General features: G+C 37.5%; 1 protein-coding gene across 2 annotated transcripts in view; it reads right to left on the reverse strand.

Annotated features, from left to right (window-relative positions):
* HACL1 (2-hydroxyacyl-CoA lyase 1) overlaps positions 1-22,084 on the reverse strand; it is a 23,959-nt gene continuing 1,875 nt past the window's right edge. Inside the window, exons 3-17 of one of the 2 annotated variants that reach the window (XM_055803541.1) lie at positions 18,928-18,968; positions 17,598-17,678; positions 13,432-13,504; positions 12,831-12,908; positions 11,734-11,828; positions 11,224-11,336; positions 9,512-9,647; positions 8,258-8,363; positions 6,761-6,844; positions 6,366-6,467; positions 5,281-5,435; positions 3,727-3,885; positions 3,303-3,410; positions 2,514-2,700; positions 1-2,084 (exon numbers count right to left, since the gene is read on the reverse strand). In XM_055803541.1, coding sequence (XP_055659516.1) covers positions 2,052-2,084; positions 2,514-2,700; positions 3,303-3,410; positions 3,727-3,885; positions 5,281-5,435; positions 6,366-6,467; positions 6,761-6,844; positions 8,258-8,363; positions 9,512-9,647; positions 11,224-11,336; positions 11,734-11,828; positions 12,831-12,908; positions 13,432-13,504; positions 17,598-17,678; positions 18,928-18,968 — 1,551 coding nt within the window. In that variant the 3' untranslated portion in view covers positions 1-2,051. The remainder of the gene's footprint in view (positions 2,085-2,513; positions 2,701-3,302; positions 3,411-3,726; positions 3,886-5,280; positions 5,436-6,365; positions 6,468-6,760; positions 6,845-8,257; positions 8,364-9,511; positions 9,648-11,223; positions 11,337-11,733; positions 11,829-12,830; positions 12,909-13,431; positions 13,505-17,597; positions 17,679-18,927; positions 18,969-22,084) is intronic. The other variant, XM_055803543.1, reaches the window with a different exon arrangement.

Consider the following 22,084-nt stretch of genomic DNA (forward strand, 5'->3'; position numbering starts at 1 on the left):
TATAGCAAAATTTCAAATATTTTTTATTTACCTGAAAACCATGATATGAAATAGACTCAGAACTGTGTCTTATTTAAACACTAACAGGCATTTTCTTCTTCTTGAGTTTGGTGTCTTGAGCCTGTTTAATTCTGTGCTCTGGCCTCAAAATTTCCAGTTGGCTAAGCCACGTGGGTCAGCATTCCCGGACTTAAGACATCTGTATTTTTTTTGCCTCTTTCAATAAAATTAGGACATTTCAGAGATACCTTGTTTCTATCTCATCTCCGAAACTTTTCTTTCATATAGTTTCACCTGCCTAACACTCCTCTTAGATGCAACTCCATGGTACAAAACATAGTACCAAGCAAGGAAGCTATATAAACAAAGTAGTACAAATTTCACTCTCCTTAGTTTTATATGTGTATTGTGCACCCTCTCACCTCAAAACCCCTAATCATTACAACCCAAGAACTTCTATTATATCATGGTATTAGCCTATTTTAAAGCTATAAAGAAATGCAGTGTTAATTCATTTTGGAGCTTTTTAAAAGCTCAATGAAATCCAAACTGATGCTATCAATTACATTATTGCCTCCTCACAGTTTTGAATTCTTTGCTTTCCATTTTTCAGGCATCTTGACTCATTAAAATGAGTTGTACATGTTATTGTGGTTATTCAACAACTTTTCTAAAAAGCCAACATAAGCTCTTTTCCAACAGCTGACACAAAACGCTGACATAATTCAAATACTCTCATTAAAGGAGAAACAGTAAGAAAATCACTTTTTATTAATTTTCAAATATAAACCAAGAATTTCTGCATTTGCTGATCCAATGCAAACTACATCCCCTGTGGTCAGTACCAGCATTAACTCTTACCGATATTTTACATCATCATAATGGATTGTATTTAGTCACTGCAGCATATTAAAATCAATTTCTGAGTTAACAAGGATGAAACAAAATTGGTGACAACATCCAGTGTTGTTCCACATTCCTTGCAGAGCACCTCAGAGAACATAGCAACTCTGCAGTCTCAGCAGCCTTACACTCGTTCATGAGTTGCATCCATTCCATGGATTTTATCTTTCTGCACTTCTCAGCCTCCTAAGGATATTACCTTTCTTGACTCAAGCATTCATAGTGCCACATGGCTGTTCCCACACAAATAAGTCGTGGTACCTCTAGTCAGACTGCAGTACTCTTGCTTGTGTCAGATGTCAGATGCTATCTTTCTGCACAAGGGTGCAGAGATGTCCCTCTGCCTAGCAGTAACCCATGGCCTCATGCCAGACCCGGACTGAAGTGCAAGAACTAACATGCCAAGCTTTTTGCAACAAACCTAACTGCAGGCTAGGATCCCCTGTCAGCCCCGTCCTCTTCTTCCTTGGGTCAGCCAAGTGCCTTCCAAGAGTTAACTAGCACTTAATGTCAATGCAATGACAGACAATAAAGCAATCAAAACCCAAATTAAGAGTCAGAATTTTCCCTTTTATATATGTAATAACAAAGAACCTCCCAGTGCATTTAAGAACAGATGTAAAGAAACCTGTAAAATTACAAAGCCACCTCAACCCTATGGGCTTCAATGCATGAGGCCGATCAGCACTTTTTCACAATAAGATGGTTTGTTTTGGTCATTATAGGACAAAGTCTCTAACAAGTAGCAAGCTGGTGGTCAGTTAAAAATGAAGCTACTGTAATTGCAGACTGCCCAAGACCCTTATGCTTCAGTCAGCATAAAACCCTCAGCTTACTCCCTTTGTCCAGAACATCCACGTTTTTAATTCACAAATCTTGACAGGTATGACTGAGTAAAAGAAAAAGTATATAATTTTATCATCAGTGTTTCTGTATTATCTGCTAGAAGGCCTGGTATACATTCACATGTGTCTTTTTCATTTTACAATTAACCAATTTCAGCATTTAAAGATTCCTCTAACAGCGGTTCTAAAACCCCGCTTTGTTCCAATCGTCATGTAAAATAGAGATGTACGAATTCCACTTCTGGAAATCAATTTAGTTTTGCTTAACGCACTTCCTTGCACCACCATTATCTTCATCTTCTACTACAGGTTAGAACGAGTCAGCCAGGGAAATTCCTGGAAGCAAAAAAACAAACAACAAACCAAATCCATAATAAAAATCATCAGAATGGACAAACAGTAAGAGGAACAGGATACAAATATGCATTAACTACCAGATGTAAGCCACAGGAAATAAAGACTGCTCAAAAATGTTTTGTCTCATTTTGTCGGGAATGAAAAAGAACAACCGTAAATTCTGGAAACAGTCATTAAAGACACTATGCATTAATAATAGCCAATGCAAAAAAAACCCGACCCAAACTAAACAAAAAGGAAAGCAGCTGGCACAGTGTAAAAGCACCTGTTCTCCTATCTTCCAAATCTAAAGACAATCTTTCTGCCTCACAACTGTCTCTGTCTTCTCTGCAGTTTGTGGTACTTCCTGAGGATTTCAGAGGCTTGCCTACATGAGGCTTGAAGAAAAAGAAAGGAAAACATACATACCTGTTTCTTTCTCTCAGACTGTGGATCAATCATTACATTTATAAGAGAAGGTGTTTGCTTGTCAGTCATGCTTGCTTTCAGAGCATTCTGCAATTCTTCTGGTGTTTTAACACAGTATCCTTTACCTCCAAAGGCAGACATAATTTCCTCATAGTGTGAATTTGGCAGGAGAGAAACAGGAGGTATGCTGTAACAAAATGGAAAACCTCTGATTAATGGCAGGGAAGAATTGCCAGACCGCCCAATTTATTTACTTCACGACTTATTTTGAAGTGTCAGATCACTGCTGTGCTGGCCTGATCACACAAGTCTTCAGGACTGGAAGAACTATGTTCCCTATACCACTTCAGCTATGTCTATAGAGCAGCATACTCATTTTCATCTTCTGGAGACATTCCTGAGCAAAGTTTTAGCCCCACTGTCTTGGTACAGAGATCTCAGCTCCAGAAGCAAAAGCCCAGTGCATACTCAGAACACAAGTTTTGGGTAATTTTGGAAACTGTCATGATTTTGGAGGTTAGCCCACTATGAACTCTATACTGTGTGGCCTGAACTGCTGCAGAAACCTGAAACAACTGACAGAATCCTCTCTCTGCTGTAAACAATAGTCTGAAATTAGGTTGCCTACTTGCTTTTGGTAACTGGTTCTTACTTCAATGAACTTAGCCTCGGAATAAGTTCACTTTATGAAAAATTTCAGTCTGGATCACAAAGCATTAAAAGTGAAGAGAAAGACCATTTTGGTTACTTCTTCCTTTAATTAACAGAACATACTTTGAAGTTGCTCACCATGTAGCAGGATCTCCAAACTTTAACGTCTCCTTCCAGGCATCTGCATCCAAACCAGTGTAAATTCCATTGTTGTTTACTACAATAATCAGGATTGGCAAGTTGTATCTACAAAAAGATGTATTGGAAGAATTCTGAAATACCTGTATCTTTCTGTAAGGTGTTAGAAGTGTTACTTTTCCTTAAAGGTACAATAAATTTAAAATAAAATAATCACTTCTGCTTGAAACACAATCTGCTCACCCCTGGTAACACATTATGTCAGAACAGCATTAAAAAACCCCCAAAACACCCAGGCATATTTTTTGGCTTGTTTTTGTGTGCTTTTAAGAGTACCCCACCTAACAGCAGAGTCCTTGGCCTTCTAGTTACATTGATCCTGGCAATATATGAAGAGGGTCTCCCTGAGCAAAAAACCAGTTACCTGCAAACAGTCTCTACCTCCATCCCAGAAAATCCAAAAGCACTATCTCCTTCTATGCAGATGACTCGCTTTCCAGGTGTTCGGTCTTTAGCTACCATCGCAGCTGCTATAGCAAAACCCAGTCCGACTCCCATCGTTCCAAAAGTACCTGCATCAAGCCTAAAGGGGAGAATACAGAATTACTATCCCTTTATTTCTACTCAAAACTTTTAAGTTAATCCGCGGTGACTTATCTTTACATTTGCCACATACTATTCAAATACTGTTTCATAAATAATTGCTATAAAGAGATACCAGATGTACACATTATTTATTTATTCAAACATCTGACAAGACTGCAAACGTTTTAAGTGATATAAACATACTGGAACTCAAAATTACAAACCCTTATACATTATATATATATATTCATGTATGCTTTTAGCTTGCATAGTAACAATATTTCAAAAACATTCAATTACTGTAGAGACAGGCAGACTGCATGAAATCTTTCTATATTTAAATCCTTAAAAATACAACTCAAAGTCTGAAAGCCATTGGTTAAATACTGCTGTTCAAATTTTAGTCTTCTGTTCAATTTTTGAAATCAAATTGGAAGCTGTAATTGAGTTTGATCATTTCAGTCAGAAGCACATAATGGATACAAAAGTACATAAAGAACTAGATTATTCTACGGTTAACTTTTCAAATTTGCTTTCAGATATGCACCATGCAATCTGAAAATAAAATCATTAACATTACTGTGCCCTTATTCTAAATAAGGGGGAAAAAATGCAAACTCTTCCCCCAACTTTACTAGAAGTACGGGTTTTTTTGGTGGTTTGGCTGGTTTTTGTTTACAAAGTACTATTTAGGTTCATTTAGGACTTTAGTGCTACCTTCACAAGAAGGTACAAGCTTCATAGCCAGATCAGAAGTTTCACCTCACCAGACAGAGCTCACTCTTTCCCCCATTCAAGAAACAATATTTAATTCCCACTTACATTAAAACTAGATTACACATAATGATTAAAGTGACATACCAACACTTTCAAACTTGAGTGCCTGCAGTTTAGGCACGCAGATTTACATGAAAGTGTGCCCATTATATAACCTGACTTTGAAAATGAGTTTATTTTTCTTAAGTTTTCCCTGGTTTTAAGCGTGTTTCAAAGAAAAACCCTTCATACGAGTTCTTTTCAACATGAGAATCCTAATGATTGTTTTTATTTTAAATTAATATTCGCCGCAGACTCTGAGCACAGAAATAAATATCTAGATCAGGGAATTAAACATGATGCTCTTTGGTTACTTGCCACAAAAGAGTGAGGAACTATCACCATTCTGTTGCACAGCACACAGACAAGTCGCAGAGTATTGTTAAAATTATGACAGGACATCAGTACGTGAGTGGAAAACTTTCCTTAATCCCTCTCCCAATATACTAAACTTTTTGGTTTTATTTAGAACCTTTAAAAAGGATTATGAAAATTCTGGACCATCATACTTCTCAGCTAAATGAAAATATTTATATATAGATCTAGCCTGTTGAGTCAGCAAAAGAAAGTACCACACCTTTGACGGGGATAGTAATTTGGAAGCATAGTTCGTCCAATGTCCATGGTGTTTGCTCCCTCACTTACTAAGATGCAGTCTTTGGGTATCAGTTCTCTGATGTGATGAAAAACCGTGTAATAATTCATAGGCAGTGATTTCTGTAATGCTAATGCCTTAAAAAGAAGAGATATTAGTAACTCCTATGGATAGAATTTAAATCAGGTGCAGAACTGAGACATGAAAATAACAACAATGGGGAAAAAAACCCCACTCTGCTAGGTAAGGCTGAAGTATTTAGTCTTCCATGCACTACTTCAAGGTCACTCTCTCTGTATCTATTCTGGTGACACAATGTATTTATCAGAGGATCACTCAGCCCAGCAACCCTTGGATGGCCTATTATTAACATGAAGTTATTAAAATTTGGTTTAGCCTCAGAGGCATGTGAAATTTTTCTGCACGTAGGTTTGACTATTGATAACTCTAAGTCAGCTGTCATCTGTGTGCTGGGAAGTAGTTCAAAAGAATGATCTGCCAGAATTAAATTCATTTTAGATCCCCATCTCGGAAACACACATCCGAGCTTGCAGAATACGAGCTGCATCAAGTCAGGCATACGCCAAGCACCTGTGGTCTTTCAGCCTTCATAGCTACTTGCTTTTAATACATGAACATACTTCCACCAGCACTGCTAAATGGCATAATTACAGAAGAAAACTAAGAATGCATCTTTACATAAGCTAAGTTCCACGTGGAGTACCTGTCCGTTGCTTCAAAGACACTGCCCATAATACAGCAGCTCTGGCTGGGGTCTTCTACTACTGGCTTTAAGAACCTAACCCTGAAGTTCAATGCCTTCCGCACAGTTTGTATTTATACAAAACCTAGAATACTTAACTTACAGTTAAATATTAAGACTTAACTTACAGTTTATAAGCCTGACAAGAGTAAGCCTGTACCAGAATGGTACACATTTTCAAAGTTTGGGTGACATGACTGTCAGAAGTAATTAAGGAGCTTTGATGTAGACCAGTGACAAAACTGACTATGCATCAGCGCCTCTTAAGGCAAGAAACCTCCTCTTTTCCTTAACACAACAATACCTTTGATCTTTCCTCATTCTTCATCATTTTTTCTCTTAGCTTCTTCCACCACTCTGTATTAGATGGATATTTCAATGGTCTTCTGCTGAATTCTTCTAAGAGCTGGAACAACATTGAAACGTTACAGAGATTTATTTCAACATATTTAAAAAAAACCCACAAGCATCAAGAATAACGTTATCAAGAAAGATCCCGGCACACTCACAGTAACGCTAATCAGAATCTTTAAAATTTAGTTTGGGAACAGAGTGGAGACACTGCATGAATATGTATGCCTAGTTTTCCTTGAACGTTTTTTAAATTTTTTCCTTTTTTTTTTTTTAAACTAGTAACTTACATTATATAAATCAGAAGAAATTAAGGTCAAAACAGGAGAAGATCTGACATTACGTTACCTGCTTAGTCACGGCATTTATGTCACCCAATAAAATTGCAGCTGGCCTCACATTATTTCCCAGCTCTTCTGCACAAATATCAATCTATATTTCAAAAAGAAAGCAAGATCGTCATTTACACAATGATATTGAAGGGATTATTTTTTTTTTCTGTTCAAGTAAGGAACATTTGCTAACAACATCTTCACCCTTTTTTTGGCTGTACAGATAACTTCATTTGCCTTTCATTGAAATGACATCAGGAAATCCTTTATTCAAAGCAAAATCCTATGGTACATACACTTTTTAATAAAAGTTCCTATATACCCTTAAACTTGACTGACTGCTTCTTTTAAGCTCTTGCAGACAGTACAGAACTTTATTAGAACATTAAGGAGAAGAAGGTGTGATGTCAGTGATAATTATATGAGAACTAAAAATCTAGGCTTAGGTATACCCTTAAAGTCTATACATAACAGTCATTTTCTTACTGAGAAAAGTTTGTGTATGCTACTTGGCAGTAAGATTTTGGGTAGTATGAAGAAACTGAAAAGTAAATCATGACCACTGAAGAAACTTCCCCACTTTTTTTTTTATCAGTGTTGTATGAGACCTCTAAAGTTACATGGAATACTAACTTATGACCAGGTCACACAGACTACGAATTGAATTAGTATTTTAATACTAACCATTGACAGTAAAAAGAAAAAGTAATTTGTGAGACGAAAAAATATTTTTCATTAGATTGTTTAGAAAAAGGAAACATAAAAGAGGTATCATTTCATAAGTCAAAAGGAATTCTAGCTTTGACAAAAAAAATATCTATTTGATTCCTCTGGAAAAGATGCCAAGTTTGGAATACAAGACTATGTTCCAGATCACTGAAGGCAGGCCAGTCAGCACATTGAATCAACTACTACTATTCCACCACAGACTTCAAGGCAGGAGATTTTAAGGCCATAAAAAATGTAAGAACTTGTCTTTCTAAGAGCTGGCAGATTGGCAAGTACATTAATTATTTACATAGCTTTTCTTCCTCTTATTAACACTTCTGAGTGACTGAGCTCTTGTAGTGACTGACTCTGGATCTGAAAGTAATTCTATTTCAAAAAAATCCAGCTGAGAGAGCAGTCAAACAGTATGAAAGGTTTTACAGCTTCAAGACAATTTGCTTTCAGTCATGAAAATTCCAGTTCTCCAAAGATCACAGGAGTATCATGAGCTTATTCCTGTATTAGTCAGCTACATAGAATGTCTGCCCTCCTCATTACAGCAGCACCAAGTCCTTGATAGCTGGAGCAATGCTGTAACCATCTTTAGAAAAAATAAGGAAGTAAAAAAAAAAATTAAATCAGAAGTATTTCTGGACAACTACCATAGCTACATGCACTGTACCGTGCTGCCCATAGGGCAGTATCTGCCACATGAAGTACACTACCAAAATAATTTACAATAATTGCTCTAGGCAACGCTAGAACACAAAGACTTACTTCAAGTCATAATCATTTTCCTGCTTACCTGAATAACCTTTACATCTTGTCGAAATCTTGGTGGAAGACCAAAATGCAAAATCCAATTCAACCTTGCACCAAGCAAGATTATTACATCAGCATGCTGTAATGCCCTAATAAAGGGAAATAAGAGAATCAGATAAGGAGGAATTATTATTAAATTTAATAGCGTTTTCAAAATCAGAAGTAATCCTAACCACCACAGAAACTCGTAGAATACACATATAATCCTTCCATCCTCTAAGCTGTTTGTTTAGCCTCAAAACCCTGTATCCTTTTACACAGCAAATCACCAAGCCATTCTTGAGCTTAGGAAATCAAGAAGAAAATTAATTACTACCTTCCTAACACACTGTGTTTGGGAAAGGAATCGTTACACTAGGAGACTAACAAGATGCTCTAATGATGCTGAAGCTAAAGCAAAACTTGCGGTGACACTGGCAACAGCAGATACCAAAATTAAGATTGTTGTGGACCATTGAGTTTAGATCTTACTAATTTATTTTTCAGATGGGCAGACAACATTTGGTATATTCTTTTATTCTCCGTTTTTCTTAACAGCATGCTTAACAATGATAAAGCTAAGATGCTCAACAACAGACAATATTTTAATCTCAAAGTATATAAATGCTCCATCTGCAAGCTGACTCCGTGTGTATTCATACCTAGTAGGGTTCTTACGGTCCATTCATGTTAATTTTGCCAAAAGCAAAAAAAAAAAAAGTTCTTATAAATTACTTTAAACATAATCTTTCTGTGTTGTTTAAAATAAGGTATTTTCCATTTTAGATAAAGTACAATTTAGTGACACTGTATTGCAAACACCACGCAGAAAGGTATCAAAACTTTAACTGCAACATGTGCATCTTAAGCTTCTGTTTATTGTCAAAATAAAAAGCTAGTAGTTTGTCTAGTACACCAAGTTAAATGTTTAATATAAACTGTTTGCCAGTTTCATTTTATGTTATGAATGACATACTAACAACACTGATACATCTACTTGCCATAGGTTTCTCAGTTACAGAATATTAGCTCTCAGATAAAAGTATCTTCCCGGTCAGCATTCTAAGCATCATCAAAAATGATCCACCTACATCTGTTGTCCCTTTCTAAGCAAGATCTTCAGTGCTCTAAAATAAGGTGCAATAGATGGTTGAAAAATTTTTGTTGTATGCATTTTGTCTTCCCAGGCATCTGTAGATCACCACAAATCCTAGTTGTTTCTCAGACATTAGCATTAGAAGCCTTGCTTTATATTTACGTTGATCTTGCTGCAGCTACACAATTTGGATGGTTATCAGGAACTACTCCTTTTGCCATGGGTGTAGGCAAAAAAGGCAGCCCACAAAGGTCCACCAGCCTTCTGATGTTGTTTTCAGCATGTGAATACGCAGCACCTGAATGAAATGAAAAAGACTGCTTAAGACTACAGAAACCTACCGTATTCACTTGAAAAACCTGATTACATTAGTGGCAGAAAAAATACTATTTCCCATTGTGAAAGCTGCCTGTTATTTTTCATTCTGGAGAACTCAAACCACAACATGAAAAACTACAGGTATCTGGGTTCAAATTTCTCATTTTGACAAAAAGCTTTTTTTTTTTTTTTTTTATTAAGACTTCAGCTGAATTATTTCTTCACAGAGCTATTTCTGTGAAGCTGGGCAGAGAAAAATAGGAAATTTTGTTTATCTAAAATCACAGTTTTGCATTGGTGGCTTGGTATTACGGGGTAGACTTCCGCAGCAGCAACTGGAGATGATCTTTGTGTTGTATAATGTAATTTTTGCTTGTCCCCTGCATGCCATCGTACCACATGCTCCGTAAGAATCTGCCCAAACAGGTCTACTATAAGATTAAGGTCACCCAGACAATCTAGAATAACCAACTGGTCCTTGTGCAATGACTTAAAGTCCTTCAGTCTTAAATCCTGAAGAATAAACTGTGTTTCTTCCAAAAATGCTGCTAACAACAATATATAGCAGGAAGTCCAGATACAGGTTTTGTTGATGTCAGCAATTAAGAATCTGCTTAACAAATGTATCTATGTATTTTTGAGTTTTCTACCTTTCACTTTCAAGGAACACCCCTTTGTTCATGTCTATCAAGCCAGAGAGAAAAACAGAAAACCTCTCCTGATTTACCTTCTGTCTACTATTTCATTACCTAATCAACGATAAGATCCATCTCATCTCAACCATTTCACTCCCTGATTAAACACAGAACCTCTCTCCAAGACACAGATTGTTTCCACATCTGCAGGAAAACAGCCTACGTGAAACAAGTCGGTTATTTCAAATCTGTTTCTAGTAGACCTGTATCTTCAACAGAAATGCCACTGCAGTGACTAACATTACTCAAGGAAGGACAAAATAAGTGAACCAGCACAGAGAATATTTATCCTCTATCTTTAGGGACACCTCTATTTCAGGAATGAAATACACTGGCGGGGTACAGTGGAAAGTCTGTAAAACAGCAATAATAGCAACACCTGCTATGTTGGTTCCTGTCTCCACACAGCTAGGCTGGCACTTTCAGTCAGTCCACATGGAAAAATGACCTTCGGTTATTCTGATTCTTGCTACATATGCCAGATCATCAGATAGAGAATACCGCTTCTGTATTCTAACAGAATTTGTTTGGAATTTGTAAGTGATCCTTTGGTATTAGCTCTAGGCTTAAGACAGCAGTTTGCTATTTTTTTTGTACTCAAACTTATATTTTATCAATTGACTTTTCTCTTAAACTAGATGAAAAGAGAAAACAATTGCACAACAGAGTAAAAATATTGTAAAAACAGAGCAGATTTTAACATCAAATTTCAAAGAAGTTTGTGTTTTCTGGTCTTGTTTTGTTTGTTTGTTTTAATGGAGAGTGAGAAGGAGATGGGTAACGCTTATGGGGAAAAGAAACCACGTTGGTTGCTGCTCTTGTCGCAAACTTGTACAGTTCAAAGCTACATCAGTGTGCTACCTTTGCCAACGATTAGCAGAGGCTGCTTGGAAAGAGCAATGATAGACACTGCTTCAGATACAGCAGAGTGTTCAGCTGTGCTGATGGGAGGTTGCAGGCAGCATTCCACATACCTGGAAGTCAAACAAAACAAGAGACTCTTTAAAAACTTCAAAACAAGGAATGTTGAAAGAGAAAACCTATTCATAAAAGCACAGTTGCTACACACCATATTACTCATAGCATTTATCAGAACAGGATGCATTTTTTAAAGCAGGCTTTGAAGTTTTTCTTGCATGTTTCTTTAATCTTACAGGTAGTGTTGTCCCAGAGATTTACAGTGTGTCATCATTCTATTACCATCATATAAATTAATTCCTTTTTGCACATCTCATTACGAACTATAAACTGCCACGTTAAAATGGAATGTACATTTAGAGCCTGGATTCTCTTAAGAAAATATAGTAACTTAAACCCAAAATTTCTTTTATTCAGTGACTTGAAAAAACAACAAATACAATCTTTACGCACTTGACAGAGCTCTTATTCACCTGAAGATTCACAAAATCCCCAGGTATGTCAATATAGCAAGAACCTGGACGACCATACATGCTGGTTCTTACCGCCTAGAAAACAGATAATCTCAGTTTTAACTTTGCATCTTTGAAAGCATTCAAAATCTTTGAAAGTGTTTTAAAAATCTTTACATGTAAAAAACAAGAAAACTCTTCTGTAGGCAGAGAAGGAACTTGTTATTTCATATTGCTGAACCACAACAGGGAATGCTCCCATGAATTAATTTATACCCAAAAAATAAAGTTTTGATAGCTATTTACATTTTCCCCTGTATGCCTGCTGAAACCTTTCAGTAGATGAACTGTATTAGACCATGAATTCTTTGTTTAATTTACAGCGAGGCAACTACATATCAGCTGTTGTGTTTGGAAATACTACGTTAAACTTTCATGCTGAATTCTATTTAAAGAAGCACAGACAGAGGAAAACCAAGACAACCAATGCCTCCGTTTCCTATTAGTTTTTATTCCAGCTCTATTACAGGTAGATCCTCTGCTGAATTTGCACTTCTGGAAAGAGTATCAGCGTATGCAAATTTAGGCTGACATGGCTGAAGTATTGCTACAGCAGTAGCAAGAGACTTTTGTAATCCTTCCTGAAGCGTTGAGATAAGGATGCGTTTTCTCACTCTCTCAAAAAATCCCTCCAAACTAACAAACTCAAACCACAAACACAACCATCTCCACTGCTCCCCCTCCAAATCTCCTTCATAGGAGAGTGGTAAAAGAGCTTATGTTTTTGCATTTCTAGTTATTACACCTCTCCCTAAAAGCATTTCTTTCACAAAAATTTTCGAGCTGACTGAAGCTAACAAAAAACACTGTAGGGATCAGTAAGGATCAGATTGTACCAGAATCTATTCCTAACCTGTCCCATATCATTGTTTACAGGAAAAACCTCCCTGGTTGTTAATTTACTCAATCAACCACCACCTGTTATTTGCAAGATCAAACTATTTACAGTAAAAACCATACAAAAAATAAATCCTCAAAACTTACAAAGGAGGAGATAGTTACATGATGTTCTCTTGCTAATTTTGTATTTTTTCATACCTTTTCAATAACAGTAGGAATAGCTTCTAGGCTGCTTGGTCGGACAGACAGTTTGTTGTACAGCCTACCAGCTTCAACCTGATTAAGTCAATATAATGGTTATATGCATTTATCAAAGTTATTTTCTCATTTCCACCTCATTTCAACAAGAATAAAATGGAAGAAATACCAAATTAAAAACAACAAGCTGACAACTCCCACACAGAAAAATACAGTTCCTGAGCTGGTGGAATCTGTCAAAGCCATACTCATTCCCCAGAGTGCTTAAGTATTTATTTTTTCCCCAGAAAGCGGTGCTTCTTGTCTTGGAAAGTTCATTTTGCCTTCTTCCATCTCAGAACAGACAGACAAAGGCAATTTATACCAGCTGAGAACCAAAACCAGAGCATCAATTTTAACATGAGTATGGACAAAGACATTCCAGGTAATCTGCTGTACTCTACACAGTGAGAATTTTAAACCAGTAGATGGAGCAAATCAACAGCTTTACAAGATCTGTCAGGAAACGTTAGGGTTTCGGCTTGTTTTTCCTACACTAGTGAAGAAATAACATCAATTACTTAATTCAAACCTTTCTGCAGAAAGTTGTGTGTCTGTGTACCTGTGGGAATTCTTGGAAAGCTCCCATGGTTTCCTGATTTCTGTCGGAAGAGCCTCCAATAACAATCAAAGGCCTAGAAAAGTGTATTAAAAAACAAAACATAACCAACCTTAAGCATACATATATTTTTATAACTGCAATCACAATTGTAAACTCTCCTTACAGTCAAATCCTACTGCTCCCGAGATCTCGTGTACCTTCAGCATCCACAGATCCCAACAAGAACAGAAAGTGACCAGCACAATGCAGGAGTGGATTCCAAATATCAGCATGTTGGCTGGTACACTTCCTAGCAGATTTTGGGTCACTAGGTTTAGGACAGCCTGGCTGTACGAAGTGATCTGCATCTAGCATAAAAATTTTAAAACCAAGTCATATTGCTAGCAATCTTCATTCAAGTTTGATAACATGGGTGACAATGTGGTTTGAAAGGACTGACAACAGCTGTTCTAAAAAGCTTTTTTAAAAAGCACTGATTGATCTAAAGAGCATTAAGAAGTTTGTCTGTAAGAGGCATTGTAACATGCACAAACACTAGAACTAAGAAACACAGTAGGAAACAATCTTTTCAGAAAGATTAGATTTTCTTTGTATACAATTTGGAACACAGCAGTTTAGCCGACTATCCAACAGCCCCTGTCCCTGCATTTGGGTTTTAGTAAAAAACCTTGAAGACCAAAGAGACGAACAAAAAATGAACATGCCTACAAGCACTCCTGTTCTTAAATTAGTTCACGGCTATGTGAGAAAGGCTTACAAAATGGGTTGTACATTCCACAGGAGCACATTTTTATTATAATCGCCACAAAAAACGATAAATTATTTTCCTACAGTGAATGAAAACTGGTCTTTTATTCAGTTTGTAGGTCAAACTCCTCAAAATGGTAAACGCCAAGTCAGTAAAAGAAAGCTGTCTTATTAATCTGCTCATTCATCCACACTAAACTGAAATATTAGGTCAACAGCTTTCTAGGCTTTTCCTCCTACACAATTTTTCTTCAGATACGGCCCTTCCTTTGACTGCATTTATCTATACAATATATTAAGATGAAACATTTACATTGTGCTGAATGCATAAACCTAGATGTGGGGATACACAAACGTCTAGATCCAGGCTTCAAAACCAGGCTGCTTCTCTGCCACAAATCAAAAATCTCAGTCATAATCCCCTGACACAGTGAGATGAGAACTTCAGGCTGTATTTTTTCTCTATGAAAAATCCTTATGGAAAAATGCATTTGGTGTATGCTCTAGGTATTTTATTCTGCTGATTCTCTCCCCTCAGCAAAATCATTACGACTATCCATATATAACCAGTCTGTTTCACAGTGACAAACCCTGTGTTTCTATCACTTGTATTTTTCAAATTTATTCAAATGTTTTATTAAAATTACTACTTCCCAATACTGAAATGTAATTAAGAAAATGCTCTGCTCTTAAGAAAGCCAATTCTGACAGCCGTATCTTGAAGATTTGGATTTGCTTTTAACGTTTACATAATTGTAACCAGAAAGAAGTTTTTCCCCCAATGAAATCATTGTACTACTGTCACAATACTGCAGACGTTTTAACAAGCAGCACTTATAAATTAAGTAAAAACCAAAAAGTGAGGCAGGAAGAACATTGACCACAGTGAAACTAACAAGAATAGAAAGCCTTATGGACTTGCAGGAGAAGAACTTTATAATAAACAGAAAAAAAATCCAACTGCAACTTCAGGTAAAGTGCATGGTATTTCACCACGCCACTGTATACTGAAATCTTACAAACTATCACCAACTCTACGTCGGAGTCTATTCTGATAGCCAAACTGAGATACCATAATGCCACCTACTGCCCTGCCTCGTTCTGAGCAAGAGTTTTTGTATGTTATTTTTAACATGAAATATCAAAACGTTTTACCCTTGGAAATGCAGTTTACCAAGGCCTCATTAGCTACCTAGTTGGCCAGATTTATATGTCCATGAGCTCACTGTAACAAGCTTCCAGGGTCAACCAAAGGCTCTTCTACTCAGCCAACCTGTGCTCAGGCAATCAAATCTAAAAGCGTAATTGGTAGAAAATTGTGCTATCAGACTGCTTGGCTTTCTTCCAGTTGATACAGAAGAGGCTACTTTCACCTGGAAGAGTCTGAAACAGAGCAGAATCAGAAGAATTGGTTCTCCAGGCTCAAGGAGGACAACGCAGACTGAGCCTTAACAACTATCACTTAGTCTTAGTTATTTCGTCAGAACAAGCAGACTCAGCTCAACTATTAACTAACTTCTGTGGGAAACGAGCCAAAGCTCAGCCATTATAGCAGGGTAACGATGCCAGGTGTCACGTCATGGAATCACATGGCACCTGGGAGATACCCACGAGGGCTCACCTTGCCCTACAAAGAGGTCTCCTCGTGCCACTTCCTTGCAGGAGATGGTATAGAGCAGGAGACTTAACACCTTGTGGCCACAGAAAGGGGAAGACCTCTTTAATTTCTGCTCCCAGTTGCATAATCCACTCCCCTCCCTTGCCTAGGAGCTTGATGCGTGGAGTGAGCTCACTTTGATCACTTATCTCACATGATGTTATTTACTTATTTTTGCTGGGCTGGCCTTTTGCCAGAATGATGAACTGAACGCGATTTGTGGGTCAGACAAGTGCCGCAGCGGTCAAGAGGGCAAGCAGCAGGGCTAGGAGAACGGTGTGGAAATTTTATGGGCCTACGACCCTTTTCACGGCAGACTGTGTCAGAGCAGTGTAACCAAACCCCTCAAGGTGTATTGTATTTTCACCTCCTTTCCTTTGCTTGGGCTACTCCTGCTCTTCCCTTGCCATACTGCTTCTCCGTAGTGCCAGCCCAAGTATTCATGCTGGTGTCTAATGAAACAGGCTAGAAAGCTAATCAGTTTACCTCAACAGAAAATTCCCTGATCTTCTTCCCCAAAACCTAGCACCCTTTCTTACAGTGATCATGCCAGCCAAAAGTAAATGCGAAAGCATGTCTGGGATTCTCAAACACGCAATGGAGGTGCCTACTAATGAAGGAGCCAAAGAAAATTAGCTTGATTAGGCTAAATTCAGGGTTTGCGAATGCTTACTTCTCTCCTTGTGGCACATGGCAGGCAAAAAGCAAGCCTGTTGTGACCAATGAAAAAATCATTGGGCAAACCATGTGATTTGGTCAGTGAAAACCCATCTTCTCACTATACCGTCAAATCTTTTCCTAAACGAGGTAAGTCACTCCCTTCGCTGTTTGCCAGGAATACAGGTTTATGCAAGATCAAGTCAGGTAAACAGCTTATCTCAGGCAAAAATAAGTTTGTGAGAAAACAAAAATGCCTCCGGCAAATCCATAAGCAAGTGCCATGAATGCCTCTTTCTTAAAACCAAATCCACGTTTAAATGCAAGGTTTTAAATTATTTTTTTTTTTTAATCTAAGGTCATATAGGGACAGCACAAATGTAGTCAATAAGTCATTTTTTAAAAACTAATTTGAACATTTCAGATCTTTTTTCAAAGTGGCAGAGAGTTGATTTGTTAGCATTCCCATTATCAAGCTTCCCTTGACTATCAGGCACTGCTAATCTAGTGCTCCAGATCACATGTGCGTGGTATGACCAGAGCAGCTACCTGACATACCTCGCAGAGCTTTTGGTGGCAGGCCAGCTAACGCTGCCATGTCCCACGAAAGGCTTGTGGGAGTAAATGTTATCACTCTGTACATCATTTAATGCAATACCTAATTACTGCTCTAAATGTCTGTGTGGGGAGCAAATACAAATATTAATAATGCAGTTGTCAATTTGTTCACATATGAAACACAGTAATTCAAAGGCAACATGGATTTAAACTTAGAAAAAACCTCTGAAATTCTCCACAATCAATAAAGTATTACAGGCTGAATATTGACTTGTATGGATACAATTTTCAAATGTATCCATACAATCAGATATACTGATTTTCCAATATATGCATAACAGGTTAGGACAAAAAGAAAAATTTTATCCGTGAGCATATAAAAAATAGACCTAAATTACTTTTAGGTTTGATAAATGAAGAATTCCCTTCTCATTATCCACAACAAAGGACAAAAAAATCCTATACTAAATACTGTGGAGCTCAACATCTGCAACAAACAATAGCAAACAATTACTAGAATTTTAACGGCAAAATATAGTTACATTACCAGCAGTTCATGGTTGCATTTGCCATCCCACCAAGGGCATGTAAAAAACCTGGACCGGACACTACAAGACATACTCCTGGTCTAGGGTGTGGGGAGGGAAAAAAAAAAAAAAAAAGGAGATAGAAAAGAAAAGTAAGCACAGGGCACTCAATAAATTACCAACAAAAATCAGTAAGATACTTAAATATAAAATATTAAAGTTCTCTCATGTCATCAAAATGCATGAACAACAAGGGATTTGTATGAAAGACTAAAGATAGACATGGGAATCAGAAATCATTTAGCTGCATCAACCCAATTGAAAAACTGAACAGCTGTCACATGCCACCTACACAGAGGTTGGCATACAGGCTGATCATAACACAGCTCCTTACTACTTTGATCACATTTACTCCCATCACCTAGCATTTATATGGAATTTGATAAGCCATTTATGTCTGCAGTTTTCTCAACCCCACTTTAGCACTAGGTATCAATGGAAGAAAGCTCACAAAGGAAGAAGTACATCTCATTCAACTCAAATTTTATTACAGTCGAATTCAGGCAAAGGCACTTGTTACTCCAGGTAATGGGATAAAAATGATCATTCTTAACTACTGAGCATTTTTTAGTAGCTTTACAGACTCTTTACGTATCAAAAGAAAAAAAAAATAATCATTCAGCTTACTTCCAGAGGATTGTTCAGAGGAAGAAAAGTTACAAAGCATAACACAGGTGTCATGCTTGCCAGGCAGAATAAGGAATGATCACCTGCACTTGTGAGCACGCAGAAACCAGATGTTTACTTAAGAAAAGGGTCCATAGGATACCCAAGAAGTACCTCACAAGTCACAAGCCACAGAATACCTTCCAGCAACATTAAGAGCAAAATGGAGTAAAAGTGGAAAAGCCAGTATTTGTCAGGGGAAGCACAGGGGAGACAGCAAAGCACATGATCAGTTTCTCTATTGATAAGGTGTTTGTTGAACGATACACCCAGTGATGAGACCGTGGTTTCGCAGGTCCACCAAATTGCAACAAACAGCGGCATGATTTCTGCTCCTTATACCAACGGTGTTAAGCTACTATTCAAATATTAAAAAGGAAAAAATAAAGTTATAAGATAGACAATATTATATGAGTGTAAGCACCTCCTTGCTCCTGCCCTGAATCATAGCAACAGAAATACGGACACTGTTCTTGAAAGTTATTTTAAAATTCATGTTCCATTTTAACTACCCTACATCTGCACACTAAAAACACCCAGCTCCAAAACAAAACACTCCTAGCTTCTGTTGAGTCTAACACAATTATAAATTATATTATTAATATTAGTAAATATGGAACATACCTGCTAGTCAAATATCCAACAGCAGATGCAGCATAACAGGCCTATGGAAAAAACTGGCGTTAATTATACAATTATTGTTGTATATACATTTCATGCTATTTTGTACGTAACTTTCAACCAAAATACTGAAAAATAAGCAGGTACAGATCTTTCCATGACTATCAGAGCTTAAATTTAAGTAAAATCACCCCTTCACCCTCCCCACACAAACAGAACAAAAAGAACACAAAGCATGTTCTTGAAGGTTTATGCAAAAATTCTCAAGACTCCTCTCCACACTGCAGACTTCTGTTGTTCCAGCATATTACATTAGGAATATCTGGGATTCAAGAAAGTAAAAACAACTGCATAAAAGGAAACCCCTAAAATCAGGGAAGCAAAACGAATAGAACATAAACTTCTGCCTTCTGGACTAACACAGAAGAGGAATTTGCAAGAGAAAGGCAACAAACAGAAATCCAGCCATCACTGGAATGACTCATTGTATTCCAGAAATTATGCAAAACGTTGAAACCACACACTACAGATTCATTAGAAAATTAGGAATTGTCTTTTCCAAGCTGAGCTGCTGAATTACTTCTCACTCCACTTCTGGTACCAGACAGCTTTAGATACCTTGTATATTTCAAAGAAAATTTGCAGTTTAAATAATTTTCACAAAAATAATGCCTACAACGTGTTAGCATAGCTTATCAGCAGTATTATTATGCAGCATGTCTTCCTGCTACTTCTGTAGCAACATTAAACATTCAGATATAAATTACAGCTAGTAACAAGTTGTGATGTGATCCAGTAGAAACAGAAGCTAGTGTGGCGACGCAAGAACTCCATCACACATGTGACATTGCCAACTCCCTCATATTCGCATGTTTTTGTCCTGAATTCAGCAAGTTCTAACACTTAATGGAACTAATTTTGCATTTTTAATTTATTTTTTTTTAAAGTAAGCTCCTGGCCTTATAGAATGACTCTTTCACTTTTAAATAGAGTCGAGATTATTATTAATTTTTTTTAGTTTTATTTGAGTGCTATTGTGGTAAGAAGCGTAAGCAACACAAAAGCTCCTTCTAGAAGTTTACAAAGCTACTCAATATTTCCCTCAAACCTATCAGTGATTCTAGGTAACACAGCTTGTTAGTAATCTCAGCTTAAATGAGTGAAAACACAGACTTCTTACAAGCTTTTACATGGAAGGAGAAACAGTCTTTAGCATCCTCATGCTCCTACAGATACAGACCAACTGAGAAAAAGCATGGAGCTTAGTAGAGGAAACCCTTATTTTCTTTGCAGTATTAAGACCGGGAATTGTTGACAAAGTAGTACATTGACAAGAAAAACCTCTTTCTGCTTTTCATATGCCTCTGATATGGAAAAGAAAAATACCACTAATGTTCAAGAATCAGATAACAACTTGATGACATAACCACGTGCAAAAGCTTAGAAATATTTGGAGTAGGTGTTACTAAAAATCTTGTTAATGGAGCTCAAAGCACAATGTTGAGTTTCCATGGCAATCATATTTTAGAACCGAGTGGCAAACTAAAGCAGCACATAGAATTTGGGTTCATGTACAGTCATTGCCATTAAAACTCTTACTCCTTCATTCCACAACAAAGCAACACGAACTAAAGCTATCTGTATTTAGAGGAGAGGAGATTGTAAATAATTTTGAAGGTATACTTAAAAGATTTTTTTGTGTGAAGAGTAATAATGAAAACCCGTTTACTAATGAACCTTGCACCCTAACAACTAAAAAGTAAATAACAGCACTCATTATCTGTTAAGGTCGCACTGAGCAGCTCAACCCAGATCCTTATGTTCCTCAGAGAGGCAAGAAGGATGTAGGCATACAGAATGCTGTTGTCCAGCAAATCCAGAATCAACATAAACATAGGAATCCCTGCTGCAGGCACGGAACCCAAAGCTCACAAGCCATGAGCGCTGGATTTGAACTGTAGCCAAAGCAGAAGCCTATTCTCCCCATACAACTACAAGCACACTAAGCAGGGTTTAATTTATTCTGTTTTCAACTCAATAAGCAAAACGATACCACATAGCAAGGAAACAAGGGTTAAGCATTTTTGTGGCCGGTTAAAACAGTACTGCCATGCCTAGGAGCAGGTCTGAGACCCTTAAGTTAACTGTAGCTAATGCTCAATGTTCCAGGACTGGCTAGTAGGGCTTGTGATCAACTTATTAAGAGAACCTGCTTTGTGTGGTTTAACCCAAGCTGGCAACTAGAGTAGTACACAGCAGCTTCCTCCCTCACCCCGCCACCACCCCTGGTGGGACAGGGAGGAGAATCACAAAAAACCAAGGGAACCCCTATGGGTTGAGATAAGCACAGTTTAATAATTGAAATGAAACATAACAACAATATAATAATAGTAATGAAAAGTGAGACAACAAAAAGAGAAATAAAACCCAAGACAGACAAATGATGCACAATACAATTACTCGCCACCTGCTGACCAATGCCCATCCCATCCCCAGGCAGCAATTAGCACTTCCCAGCCAACTCCCCCCAATTTATAAACTCAGCACAATGTTTTACGATATGGAATATCCCTTTGGCTAGTTCAGGTCAGCTGTCCTGGCTCTGCTCCCTCCCGGCTTCTTGTGCAGCTCTCGCTGGCAGGGCACGTGAAACCAAAAAGTCCTTGACTTCAGAGTAAGCACAACTTAGCAACAACTGTGTTAACGTTATACACATACTAAATCCAGAACACAGCTCTGCACCAGCTACTAGGAAGAAAATTAACTCTAATCCAGCCAAAACCAGGACACTGCTGTATGAACCTGATCTTGGTACATGCTGTCTTTTGTTACCACATAGAACTTAAGCGTGGGCCTTGAAAATAAAGACGCAGTCTGAAAGCTACAATCCCAGAATAATAAACAATTTGCTAATGGACAATTACTAGTCACTGAAAAAGTGCAACTTCAAGATCTGGGAAGATACTTTTTTTGCTTTAGGTAAAGCAGCAATGGCTAAGCAAGGGGAAAAACTAACCCCCAAGAAAGAAGGCAACAGGATAAGACGCCTGGCCTGGGAAAGCACCATCCAGCACCACACAGTCCATAGTCCAGGCATGGAGGCCAATGGATAAGAGCTGTTCAGAGACCAAAATATATTATAAAAAGATATCCACCCAAA

This window comes from Falco peregrinus, chromosome 5 (genome assembly GCF_023634155.1).
Source record: "Falco peregrinus isolate bFalPer1 chromosome 5, bFalPer1.pri, whole genome shotgun sequence".
Classification (NCBI taxonomy): domain Eukaryota; kingdom Metazoa; phylum Chordata; class Aves; order Falconiformes; family Falconidae; genus Falco; species Falco peregrinus.